Genomic DNA, 14,519 nt, shown 5'->3' on the forward strand with positions numbered 1-14,519 from the left:
CGGGCTAGATCTGGCCCCCGGGCCTTGAGTCTGACACCTGTGATCTATGTAGACATTGTCGAAGCTGAGAAAGACTTGATTTATTTAGAATAACATGTTTTTTCTGCTGCCCCCGCGACCCGACCTCGGATAAGCGGAAGATGGGTGGATGTTTTTTTTTCGTAAAAATTGCCCAGTTTAAGAGGTCAGGATGTTTTTGGTAGAAAGTGCTGCTCTAACAATGGTTTTAACACACAATCTCTGACATTGTTTTAGTTCCAGTACTCACTCTGAATAAGGTGCATCGTCAGGTGTTACGACTGTACTTTGTCCTTTGCTGCCACCTGGAGGAGAGAAAGAGAATACCATCAAAACACGACAAATGAAATAAACCAGTGTGCATAAAACAATTCCTTTGAAGCGTCTTGGGTCTTAGACCACTTTATTAGGAATATACACTTGGAGACATGATCATTCAAGCACGTTCTGGTGGGTTAGGACAATCTGATGGTTCCTTTTTCATTCATGAAATCTGGGCTGGAATATCAGAAAAGAACATTTTAGCAGCTCAAAGTGGAAAAGTCCAGATGGATGGATGAATAGTCCTGCAGCAAAATGACAATTGAATATGATTTTCAGCCATGTAAAAAAAACCTTAAGAAACTTGGACCAACAGCGAGCACCAAGATGAAGTGCTCTAATTGCAAAGCATGATGGGAAAGTCCAGGAGTTGCTAAAGTTTTGACGTTGTCATTCGCTTTCTTCGTCACTGTCGTCCTCTTCTTTCTTCTGGTCCTCCTTTGGCGGAGATACGGGGGGAGGGAGGTCCAAGCGGGCCCACGACATGGCTTCGGACTTCTTCATGGCGATCTCGATCTTGGCCGCCATCATGTTGACCACGCTCTTGCTCACGTCGATCACCTGCGGAGACGAAAGCGACGGCGTTCAGGGCGAGGCTTTTTGCACGGGGGGGGGGGACATTTGTGATGAACGTACTCCCCACAGGCTGATCTTCTGCTCAAACTCCTTCTCGCCTTCGAAGACCACGTGGATGTTGAGCTGGGGACGACAAAGGCGCGTTAGCTGGGAAGCCACGACCGTTTAGATTCAGGCGGCGGCGCTCACCGTAGTGCTGTTGGCGTCCACGTAGCTCAGCTCGGGCACGCCGTTCTTGGCGTAGATGGAGATGATGACCTGGGAGCCGGTCTGGTGCCAGTCGAATCTGCACGGAACCACCTTCTTACCCTAAAACAGTGGTACTCAGTTATTTTCTGTCACACCCCTTTGGAAGTTAATGTTTGTTTTTTATCTGTATGTTCAAAGATGGTTCTTTATAGGGCTGTGTAATGGCCTTTTTTAAATATCTGGGTATTTTTAGGCCATGTCGATACACGATATATATCTCCATATTTTGCCTTAGCCTTGAATGAACACTTGATGCATATAATCACAGCAGTATGATGATTCTATGTGTCTACATTAAAACATTATTGTCCATACTGCATTAATATATGCTACTTTTAAACTTTCATGCAGAGAGGGAAATCACAACTAAGTCAATTTAGCAAAAGTGTATTTATTAAACAGTTATTAAGCAGTGGCTCAAACATTCATGTCATTTCCAAAACAGAAAGTGCAAGATTGTCAGAGACATTTTAAAACAAGCTATTAGTGCACTTTTGTGCATGATGTCACTAAGATCCATCCATCCATCCATCTTCTTCCGTTTATCCGAGGTCGGGTCGCGGGGGCAGCAGCCTAAGCAGGGAAGCCCAGACTTCCCTCTCCCCAGCCACTTCGTCCAGCTCTTCCTGTGGGACCCCGAGGCGTTCCCAGGCCAGCCGGGAGACATAGTCTTCCCAACGTGTCCTGGGTCTTCCCCGCGGCCTCCTACCGGTCGGACGTGCCCGAAACACCTCCCGAGGGAGGCGATCGGGTGGCATCCTGATCAGATGCCCGAACCACCTCATCTGGCTCCTCTCGATGTGGAGGAGCAGCGGCTTTACTTTGAGCTCCCCCCGGATGACAGAGCTTCTCACCCTATCTCTAAGGGAGAGACCTGCCACCCGGCGGAGGAAACTCATTTGGGCCGCTTGTACCCGTGATCTTGTCCTTTCGGTCATAACCCAAAGCTCATGACCATAGGTGAGGATGGGAACGTAGATCGACCGGTAAATTGAGAGCTTTGCCTTCCGGCTCAGCTCCTTCTTCACCACAACGGATCGATACAGCGTCCGCATTACTGAAGACGCCGCACCGATCCGCCTGTCGATCTCACGATCCACTCTTCCCTCACTCGTGAACAAGACTCCGAGGTACTTGAACTCCTCCACTTGGGGCAGGGTCTCCTCCCCAACCCGAAGATGGCACTCCACCCTTTTCCGGGCGAGAACCATGGACTCGGACTTGGAGGTGCTGATTCTCATCCCAGTCGCTTCACACTCGGCTGCGAACCGATCCAGTGAGAGCTGAAGATCCTGGCCAGATGAAGCCATCAGGACCACATCATCTGCAAAAAGCAGAGACCTAATCCTGCAGCCACCAAACCAGATCCCCTCAACGCCTTGACTGCGCCTAGAAATTCTGTCCATAAAAGTTCAGAACAGAATGGGTGACAAAGGGCAGCCTTGGCGGAGTCCAACCCTCACTGGAAACGTGTCCGACTTACTGTCACTAAGATGACATATCAAAACAACACTAAATTAAAGTGCACTTTTTGTACAGAACGCCATTACAATAGCTTAAAACAAATAAAGTGCATGATGTCAGATAAGATATTTCAATAACTGTCAAATAAAAATGAGCTGCATAATAGGAAATCAAATAGTGTATTGATTAACGTGGACCCCGACTTAAACAAGTTGAAAAACTTATTGGGGTGTTACCATTTAGTGGTCAATTGTACGGAATATGTACTGTACTGTGCAATCTACTAATAAAAGTCTCAATCAATCAATCAAAAGTATGTCTTTCACTATGTGGTAGGTTCCTGCGGACGTTATCTCCTTCTGTTGTTGACTATTTGTTTCATACGGTCTTGATGTGGAAATAGTTGCCTCTGCATTTTGTTGGTGTGGCACCGAACAAAGATGTTGACATGCGGAGTTTCAAGCACTCTTCATTCTCTAGCGGGTGACTTTTCAAGTGATGCTACATATTAGCAGTAATGCTACTTTTTGAAATGAAGCTGTTGGAATAATTGTTTGTAAGTTATCACAAAAGAAACGTTGTATTATGAATGCTGTCTTTCGAGGCCTAACAAGAGGAAGAAGGCTCGTGAAACGCCACTGTGATTTCAACACGGACAGATGGCAGGATCTGCTCAACTTCCAGAGGAACTCTCTTTGAAGTGTTAAACGAACTCTCTCTGAAGTATTTCACAAACTCTCTTCCAACTATTTGGTAACTGAGGTCAACGCTATTTACGACCCGCTGCCCTCTTGAAGTTGCTGTGGTCAGGAGACGGGAGGGGTTATCCATTGTCCTCCCAACACCTGCCCCGGCTGGATCCAGGAAGAGCCCAAGCCCGAGAAATCCTCTTCTTGGACTTCAAAGCGACCGAAAACAATGACTGTTTTACATACTCCCCATTCCTGCTGTGACATGTGTTGGTGCGTGAACATTGAACATCTGAATAAATGAGGAGACGAAAACCTTCTTCGTCAGAGCGTGGTGCAGGACTGTACAGAGAGTGCAGTGGCCATGTCTCTCCTCAATATTGAGTCTAAATTGAATTCTGTCTCTGTTTGATTCCTTGCCTTTTGTCTTGTTTAATAGATGTCCTCAGTGTTTGAACGTGACAGAAGCGATCGGCTCCGTTTACTCGGAGGTAACATTTTCAAAACAAAGTCTGTGTAGTCCCTACACTATTTTCTCGAGCAGAGCGGTGGTAGTGTGCATGCGCAGACGCTTCAGTTTTCAGGAAGTAAGCAGTGTTGCCTAAAATGCATCAATAACTGTTTTATGGTAATTAAAAATGTAAACGGTATTACTAACTGTCTGGAATTTTACCGCGGTTTATCATTATACCGTTAACCGTTGCATTCCTACCACAGAAATAATTTTTTTACGCCCCCCCTGAAGTTAATGTTTATTTTTTCTATCTATGTGAATGTGTCAATATACATGCGTCTCGTGCCCTCCCTCACCATTTATAATAAAAATAATAATGGATAATTAATGGATTAGATTTATATAGTGCTTTTGTAGACACTCAAAGCGCTTCACAGAGAAGTGAGAACCCATCATTCATTCACACTTGGTGGTGGTAAGCTACCTTCGTAGCCACAGCTGCCCTGGGGTAGACTGACGGAAGCGTGGCTGCCAGTTTGCGCCTACGGCCCCTCCGACCTACTCAGTGGCCTAGTTGACTTATTCAGTGGCTTAGTGGTTAGAGTGTCCGCCCTGAGATCGGTAGGTTGTGAGTTCAAACCCCGGCCGAGTCATACCAAAGACTATGAAAATGGGACCCATTACCTCCCTGCTTGGAACTCAGCATCAAGGGTTGGAATTGGGGGTTAAATCACCAAAAATGATTCCCGGGCGCGGCCACCGCTGCTGCTCACTGCTCCCCTCACCTCTCAGGGGGTGATCAAGGGTGATGGGTCAAATGCAGAGAATAATTTTGCCACACCTAGTGTGTGTGTGACAATTATTGGTACTTTAACTTTATCATTCATTCACCAGTGTGAATGGGGGCAAGGGTGAAGTGTCCTGCCCAAGGACACAACGGCAGCGATTTGAATGTCAAGAGGCGGGGGGAGCGAACCTGCAACCCTCAGGCTTATGGCACGGCCGCTCTACCCACTACGCCATGCCGCCCCCATTTGAGAAGTACACAGTGTTTCCCACACATTCATTTATTTGTGGCGGCCCGCCACGAAAGAATTACGTCCGCCACAAATGGATTTTTCGGCTTCTGACTCGCTCGACCGCTCATAAAAGCAATGGGACTCTGTCTGTGAATGTACCTTGTAGTTACAACTCCGGTGCAGTAGGTGGCGGTAGCCTACTATGCATTGTAACTCCGCCAATAGCACTAAGAAGAAGAAGAAGTAGTAAAAGAACGGACAGACCGGATCAAAATATGAGGGTAATATTGGTTATAGCTGCATCGCTCGCGGCTCGTCATATATTTAACGTTAATCTGCGATTTCACCGAGCGTTTCACTGACGGTGAGCAGCCTGACGCTGCTTCATTAAGTAGTAACAGTCTCCTGTTTTCATACCGACGAGCTAACGTGTCCAGGTTATAACCCTGTTGTCAATAAACACACGTGGAGACGGTGCTTCAGATACTGCATTAATACTGAAGCTAAATTGTCCACTGTCCACTGCAGCATGTGAATGCAATGAAAAGAATAAAATCTGAGCCAACCAGCTGTTAAAATGTTGTCCAGGTTAATGTTTTGGCCATTAAAGGCCCTTCATTTCAAGATTTCCACTGTGATCGGGCTTTAAACAGGTGGCTGACCTGTTCAGATGGGTGTAACTCAGGGGTGCTCGCACTTTTTCTGCAGGCGAGCTACTTTTCAATTGATCAAGTCGTGGGGATCTACCTCATTCATATATATCATTTATATTTACTTATTTATGAAATATATGTTTTTGTTAACAAGTTAAAGGTGTTTAATGATAATGCAAGCATGTTTAACACATATAGTTAATATTGTTAATAAATTAAAGGTGTTTAATGATAATACAAGTATGTTTAATACATATAGTTAATATTGTTAACAAGTTAAAGGTGTTTAAAGATAATACAAGCATGTTTAACACATATAGTTAATATTGTTAACAAGTTAAAGGTCTTTAAAGATAATACAAGCATGTTAAACACATATAGATTCCTTTCTTTCATGAAGACAAGAATATAAGTTGGTGTATTACCTGATTCTGATGACTTGCATTGATAGGACTATCAGACAGTGGTGCTGATAACGTCCACATTTTCGAATGGAGGAGAAAAAAAAGTCCTCCTTGCTGTCTAATACCACATGAAAGTGGTTGGTTTTTGACATCTTATTTGTCCAGCTTCCGTACTCCTTTGTATACACTTTACAAGAAATACATTGTCGGCAAACTCCGTAGCTTGCTAGCTTGTGCACGCCAGCTTTCTGAGACTCTTATTTTGTTAGCGCAACTGTGCAGTTGGTCTTTGGAGTTTTGACGACAGGTACGGCGCCAGAGTCTGTTGAAATAAAGTGTTTCTCGCCTTCCAGTCGGTCATTTTAATGAGCTAAATATGTACATAAAGTGTTGTACTTATATTCCAACTCCGCGTTCTTCTTGGTCATCGCCGCTGCCGCCACCCCCCGCCCCCCGACCACACCACCACAAATAGATGCCTGTCCTCGAAAAAAAAGCACCATTTTCCCCACGGCAAAGTCTATTTGGGCTGTAATTGTTAGGCTGTACCACTAGATGGCGCCAAAGCACTCCTACCTCATCCTTTTTCCTCCACACGTGTGAGCCGTTGGTGCATCCCACCTGGGAGAGGAACGTGTTGAAGTCGGAGGTCTTCTTCTTGCAGCAGCTCCAGTACTTCATTCTGGGCGGGGCACAACAACAACAAAAAAAACACTGATTTAAAATGTTTGTTGTCGGAAAGATTGACGTCAGCAACACCGACCCTTCGTGGAAGATTGGGAATCCTGAGTGGAATAAGCACACGTCCGAGTCGGTTGCGGGGCCGTCGTAACTCTGAAGACGAGAAAGGCGAGCTTGGACTCAGGTGACTGCTTTATGGGTCTCAAATACACACATGCACAAAAACTTCCACTTACTTTCGTGCATCCTCCATTTTTACACGTCGTCCCGGTCTTGACCTCGCAGTCGTCTTCTTCTGCAGAGACATCAGTCAACACGCTAACACGAGCTTCTAGAAGGTACTGACAGCGTTAGAAAGCATCAACGTCAAACTTTTACTGACGCGCTCTGACAAAGAGCAAAGAGCAAAGAGCAAAGAGGAGGCAAATTCCCAGCAGTACTCTAAAGGAGAGAGAACAAGACCGGTGTCTTGAGTGTCAACATTTGGCATGGACTTACCGTATTTTCCGCACTATAAGGCGCACCTAAAAACCACAAATTTTCTCAAAAGCTGACAGTGCGGCTTATAACCCGGTGCGCTTTATATATGGATTAATATTAAGATTAATTTTCATAAAGTTTCGGTCTAGCAAATACGGTAAACAGCCGCCATCTTTTTTCCCCGTAGAAGAGGAAGTGCTTCTTCTTCTACGCAAGCAACCGCCAAGGTAAGCACCCGCCCCCATAGAACAGGAAGCGCTTCTTCTTCTACTGTAAGCAACCACCCGCCCGCGTAGAAGAAGAAAAAGCGCGCGGATATTACGTTTCATTTCCTTTGTGTGTTTACATCTGTAAAGACCACAAAATGGCTCCTACTAAGCGACAGGGATCCGGTTCATGAAAAGACGCAATCTCTCCATCCGCACACGGACTACTATTTCACAGCAACTGCCTAAAGACTTTCAAGAAAAGCTGGCTACTTTCCGTGCATATTGTAAAAACAAGATAGCTGAAAAAAAGATCCGGCCAGAGAACATTATCAACATGGACGAGGTTCCACTGACTTTTGATATTCCTGTGAACCGCACTGTGGATACAACGGGAGCACGTACGGTGAATATTCGCACCACAGGGAATGAGAAGTCATCCTTCACTGTGGTTCTAGCTTGCCATGCTAATGGCCAGAAACTTCCACCCATGGTGATATTCAAAAGGAAGACCTTGCCAAAAGAGACCTTTCCAGCCGGCGTCATCATAAAAGCTAACTCGAAGGGATGGATGAAGAAAAGATGAGCGAGTGGTTAAGGTAAGTTTACGCGAAGAGGCCGGGTGGCTTTTTTCACGCAGCTCAGTCCATGTTGATATACGACTCCATGCGCGCCCACATCACGCTGGTTTTTAATATATTATTAAAGTTTGACTGACCTATCTGACTGTTTTTTTGACATTCCTTTAGCGCAGTTAGATGCGGCTTATAACACGGGGCGTCTTATAGGTGGACAAAGTTTTGAAATATGCCGTTCATTGAAGGCGCGGCTTATAACCCAGGGCGCCTTATGGTGCGGAAAATACGGTACTTTTCAGTAGAGATGTCCGATAATGGCTTTTTTTCCCGATATCCGATATTGTCCAACTCTTAATTACCGATTCCGATATCAACCGATACCGATATATGCAGTTGTGGAATTACATACTTGCCAACCCTCCCGGATTTTCCGGGAGACTCCCGAAATTCTCCCGGGACAAATTTTCTCCCGAAAATCTCCCGAAATTCAAGCGCAGCTGGAGGCCACGCCCCCTCCAGCTCCATGCGGACCTGAGTGACATGTTGACAGCCTGTTCACACGTCCGCTTTCCCACAATATAATAATGATGGAGGGCGAGTTCTTGGTTTCTTACGTGGGTTTATTGTTAGGCAGTTTCATTAACGTCCTCCCAGCGCGGTAACAACACACAACAACAGCAGTCACGTTTTTGTCTACCGTAAAGCAGTTCGTCTGCCGTAAACAGCAATGTTGTGACACTTTTAAACAGGACAATACTGCCATCTACTGTACATGCATATGTGACCCACCCATAATGTGTCACATTTTTGTGTTGATTTATTTAGTTTATTTTGTGGTTTGAATTCGTTTTTGGAGCTGTCATTACACATTTATCAGTATTCACATTGGTCAGTAGTTTCTTCCCAATTGAATGCTATCACCTGCAGACCGGAAGTGTCTTGTCATTCTGATGAGCGCGACCAGTCTGTAAACAATTGAAACGTCCTGTGTGCTTTTTCCTCCTGTATAACAGGTTAGTTTTGGTGAATCAACTCACTGAATAATATCCATGTGATCTTTATAAGTTTAAGTACACATTCTGATGGTGGAGCCTAACTCTAAAGTGTTTGTGAGTTGTAGTTTGTATTTGTGAATGAATCCAGTGCACAGCTGCAGTAATCAATACAAAAAGGCGACGTGAGTACGCAATGTTTATATAGGAACTTCCGATCCTAATTCAGACTCCCAAATGAGAGCTCCCGTTTTCTTATTGATTTTATAATGTATATTTGTATAATGTGTGTGTTCTGAAATAGTGACAGAGAATAGAACAAGGATGGACAATTCAACCCTTAACTCAACAATGAGTAGATGAGTGTTATGTGTGTGTATATGTGTAAATAAATGAACACTGAAATTCAAGTATTTCTTTTATTTATATATATATATATATATATATATATATATATATATATATATATATATATATATATATATATATATATGTAATAAAATATATATATATAGCTAGAATTCACTGAAAGTCAAGTATTTCTTATATATATATATATATACATATATATATATATATATATATATATATATATATATATATATATCTTAACCGCGCCCCCCACCCCCCGACATCGGAGGTCTCAAGGTTGGCAAGTATGGGAATTAACACATTATTATGCCTAATTTTGTTGTGATGCCCCGCTGGATGCATTAAACAAAGTAACAAGATTATTGGACCTGGTTCAAAGAACCCTTTAAACAATCTAATTTCATTGACAACCAGGTCTGGTGAAGATAAGGACCTTTTTAAAAAAATTAATAAAATAAAATAAGATAAATAAATCAAAAACATGTTCTTGAATAAAAAAGAAAGCAAAACAATACACAAACAGTTACATAGAAACTAGTAATTAATTAAAATGAGTACAATTAACTGTTAAACTGCTGACCCGTCTCCGCTCGGGAGTTTCCTGCTGGCCCCACTATGGACTGGACTCTTACTATTATGTTGGATCCACTATGGACTGGACTCTCACAATATTATATCAGACCCACTCGACATCCATTGCATTCGGTCTCGCCTAGGGTGTGTGTGTGTGTGTGTGTGTGTGTGTGTGGGGGGGGGTTACCTACATATGCGGTCCTCTCCAAGGTTTCTCATAGTCATTCACATTGACGTCCCACTGGAGTTTTTCTTTGCCCTTATGTAGGGATGTCCCGATCCGATATTTGGATCGGATCGGCTGCCGATATTTGCCAAAAATTGCGTATCGGCAAGGCATGGGAAAATGCCGATCTAGATCCAGTTTTTAAAAAAACTCCGGTCCGTGTTTTCCAACGCACCGATTTAAATAATACATTCCACTTTTCTGCTGCTCCGTAATTTCCGTTCCACATTTTCCAGCACACCTTCAACACATCCACAATTCTCACGCAGTTGCTTTTAGCTGCTGGCATTACACGACAGGCTCTTCTCACTCCTTCTTCTGTCTCCTTCTCACAGACAGCAACTGCACCTTCTTACACACGTCACATACTGTCACGTCATACGTCACATACGTATACGTCCTCCCCGAGCAGAGAGGTAGCAGCATGGCTAACGTTAGCTGTGATGCTAGCGCAGCCGTGCGAGCAACGCTCCCTCTAAGGTGCTCGCCTGTGCAATTGCGCACTGTTTAAGCGTCCTCTGCGCATAGCAAATCTATGCCACGCACAAAATCAAATAAAAAAAATAAGCGCATAACAATTTTCGACACACGGACACGACAGAGAAAACAGTTTTTGTCATCATTGTTCAAATATTGTGACGTCTGTCGAGACGCTTATCTCCATTCGGTGCCACACGCCCACACCATCAAATTGCCGAGGCAAAAATTTCCACATCAACACCGTATGAAAAAATTAGTGATTTTTTTAGTTGTGATTTCCTTCTCTGCATGAAAGTTTAAAAGTAGCATATATTAATGCAGTATGAAGAAGAATGTTTTAATGTAGACATGCTAGCCTTGAAAGAACATTTTGAAAATCAAGACTACATTTCCTGCAAATGGGTGCATTTCTACCCTATATTTTAACTTTAGATTTATTCTCATATCAAACTCTTTTGGCTGTCTTTTTGACACTTACATCCGGCGCCCCCCTCCACACCCTGGATTATAAATAATGTAAATAATTCAATGTGATTATCTTGTGTGATGACTGTATTATGATGATAGTATATATCTGATAGTATATATCTGTATCATGAATCAATTTAAGTGGACCCCGACTTAAACAAGTGTAAAAACTTATTGGGGTGTTACCATTTAGTGGTCAATTGTACGGAATATGTACTTCACTGTGCAACCTACTAATAAAAGTCTCAATCAATCAATCAAAACACATAGAATCATCATACTGCTGTGATTATATGCATCAAGTGTTCATTCAAGGCTAAGGCAAAATATCCAGATATATATTGTGTATCGCAATATGGCCTTAAAATATTGCAATATTAAAAAAAAGGCCATATCGCCCAGCCCTAGTTCAATGATGCCATTTCTGTTTGTCATGTATAATTTTGTCTATTTTGTGTTTATCCTTGAATAAATAGGTCAGTTTCTTGTTACCAACCATTGTGTATTATTCAAACTCCCCTAATTCAGCTGGCTAGTTGTTATCAAGAGTACTAAAACCCTTTTCAACATGATTCTGACAACTAAGTAGGCTAAATAACTTTAAACTTTAATACATGCTCGGATAGGCCAGTATCGGTATTGGTCAGTATCGGTATTGGATCGGAAATGCAAAAACAATATCGGTATCGGATCGGAAGTGCAAAAACCTGGATCGGGACATCCCTACCCTTATGTGGGATCTGTACCGAGGATGTCGTTGTGGCTTGTGCAGCCCTTTGAGACACTTGTGATTTAGGGCTATATACATAAACATTGATTGATTGATTGATTAAAGGTTAGTACTATTAGTGGAGCAGCAGCACGCACAATCATGTGTGCTTACGGACTGTATCCCTGGCAGACTGTATTGATATATATTGATATATAATGTAGGAACCACAATATTAATAACAGAAGGAAACAACCCTTTTGTGTGAATGAGTGTAAATGGGGGAGGAAGGTTTTTTGGGTGCGTGCACTAATTGTAAGTGTATCTTGTGTTTTTTATGTTGATTTAATTAAAAATTAAAAAATTAAAATTAAAAAAATAAAAATCTTTTTGAAACCGATATTACATTTTAAAGCATTTATCGGCCGATATTATCGGACATCTCTACTTTTGAGGTATCTAAAGGGACGGGGCTAGTGTGTTGATTGGTGTACTGACAATTGTCCCTTCCAGAGAGTGAGGTAAAAAAAAACATTATTGTTGTCCTCTAAAAAGTGTGACGCAGGGCTTCTTAGCTCAGGCCTAGGCAATTATTTTGCCTCGGGGGGCCAAATTTAGAGAAAACAATGTGTTGGGGGCCGGTATATCTATTTTTAGGAACACTAATTCAAAACCTCACAATAATGTCTGATTGAATGCTAAAAACTTTATGACAGACCGCCTTAAAAAAACGGAATGGAATTTTACTGAATGAGACACCCAGAATGTAGATGAAAATAAAGAATGTGGGATTTACAATATTAACTATGAAGGATAAAACACTGAATATTGACAACATTTGAACGTCACACCCCCTCTCCATCGACATATTTTACAATCAAGCGAAACACAACAAAAATGCAACAAACAATGAAATATGAACGCGAAGGGTAAAAAAAAAACCCCACCTACATTCTGATATACTTTACATCAGGGGTGCTCACACTTTTTCTGCAGGCGAGCTACTTTTCAATTGATCAAGTCGTGGGGATCTACCTCATTCATATATATCATTTATATTGACTTATTTATGAAACATATGTTTTTGTTAACAAGTTAAAGGTGTTTAATGATAATGCAAGCATGTTTAACACATATAGTTAATATTGTTAATAAGTTAAAGGTGTTTAATGAAAATACAAGTATGTTTAATACATATAGTTAATATTGTTAATAAATTAAAGGTGATTAATGATAATACAAGCATGTTTAACACATATAGCTAATATTGTTAAGTTAAAGGTGTTTAAAGATAATGCAAACATGTTTAACACATATAGTTAATATTGTTAATAAATTAAAGGTGTTTAATGAAAATACAAGTTTGTTTAATACATATAGTTAATATTGTTAATAAATTAAAGGTGATTAATGATAATACAAGCATGTTTAACACATATAGCTAATATTGTTAAGTTAAAGGTGTTTAAAGATAATGCAAACATGTTTAACACATATAGTTAATATTGTTAACAAGTTAAAGATGTTTAGTGATAATGCAAGCATGTTTAACACATATAGTTGATATTGTTAATAAATTAAAGGTGTTTAATGATAATACAAGAATGTTTAACACATAGTTAATATTGTTAACAAGTTAAAGGTGTTTAAATATAATACAAGTATGTTTAACACATATAGTTAATATTGTTAATAAATTAAAGGTGTTTAATGAAAATACAAGTTTGTTTAATACATATAGTTAATATTGTTAACAAGTTAAAGGTGATTAATGATAATACAAGCATGTTTAACACATATAGCACTTTGTGTTTGCTACTTGCCTGTGGATGAAAAGTGTTGAGTTTGTGTTTATTTCGAACATGCATGCATACAACATGATGCGTCACAATTTCCAGTTTCTCTATTCAACATGTAAAAAAAAAAAAAAAAAAAAAAAAAAAGAGTAGGAAGAAGCAGAGTTTATTTAATCCTACCCCTTTTCCCTTACATAGCAGTCGCTAAAACTTTTGTTCATTTCCTGTTCTCAATTTTTTTCACAACATAGTCCATAAGTAATAACAATGCAAATAAATAAATACATAATTAGTGTAGTAAGTTATATTTCATATGGTGAGATAATAAAAATAATAATAATATAAATAATAATAATAATAATAATATATTTTATTTAAAAAAAAGTACTTTACATACCTCAAAGTGCTACAGTGTATTACATTTTTTTTTTTTTTTTAAATAAAAAGATAATAAAAATAAAAACTAGAACAGCCTAATAGCTAGAACTAGTATGCATATATATATATTAAAAAAAAATGCTTTTTTTAAAAAGAAGGGTTTTTAAGCCTTTTTTAAAAGCATCCACAGTCTGTGGTGCCCTCAGGTGGTCAGGGAGAGGGTTCCACAGACTGGGAGCGGCGGCCATTGTTTGTAGCTTTGTCCTCGGAGGTTGGAGGAGGTTAGCCTGTCCAGAGCGGAGGTGCCGTGTGGAGGATTTGGGGGTGAGTAGTTCTTTGAGGTAGAGGGGGGCATTCCCCATGGAGGCACTGGTGATAAATAAGATTATCTAGAATATGAATGGATGGATGAAATTAACTCAGAATGTTATTAGTGCTATATAATTACATTTTGAATTAATTTGAAACTACCATTACAGTGTTTGCCATCCGATCATTCATCCGTGAATGAGAGAGAAAAAAAGATAACTTATTTAGCTTTTTTATGCTTTATACTCACAGCAAACTATGCAAATGTGAAGATTCCACTTCACTAGTGCCACAAATAGAATGCAGACCTGTTGGGAACGCTGTACCAATGTCACAAAACCGGGAGGAAATTATGCAAGGGCTTTGTCGGTGAGCAACATTACTCAAAAAGTTATGGGCAGATTGAAACTTTCAGGCAATGTCA

At 40.9% G+C, this 14,519-nt stretch overlaps 1 protein-coding gene across 2 annotated transcripts in view; it reads right to left on the minus strand.

Annotated features, from left to right (window-relative positions):
• Window positions 1-404: 404 nt before the first annotated feature.
• The window catches only part of chordc1b (cysteine and histidine-rich domain (CHORD) containing 1b), a 37,438-nt gene continuing 23,323 nt past the window's right edge, over window positions 405-14,519 (minus strand). For both annotated transcript variants that reach the window (XM_061961654.2, XM_061961653.2), the window contains exons 6-11: window positions 6,765-6,823; window positions 6,611-6,681; window positions 6,424-6,529; window positions 1,105-1,224; window positions 976-1,038; window positions 405-900 (exon numbers count right to left, since the gene is read on the minus strand). In XM_061961654.2, coding sequence (XP_061817638.1) covers window positions 730-900; window positions 976-1,038; window positions 1,105-1,224; window positions 6,424-6,529; window positions 6,611-6,681; window positions 6,765-6,823 — 590 coding nt within the window. In that variant the 3' untranslated portion in view covers window positions 405-729. The remainder of the gene's footprint in view (window positions 901-975; window positions 1,039-1,104; window positions 1,225-6,423; window positions 6,530-6,610; window positions 6,682-6,764; window positions 6,824-14,519) is intronic.

This window comes from Nerophis lumbriciformis, linkage group LG09 (assembly GCF_033978685.3).
Source record: "Nerophis lumbriciformis linkage group LG09, RoL_Nlum_v2.1, whole genome shotgun sequence".
NCBI classification, from domain to species: Eukaryota; Metazoa; Chordata; class Actinopteri; order Syngnathiformes; family Syngnathidae; genus Nerophis; species Nerophis lumbriciformis.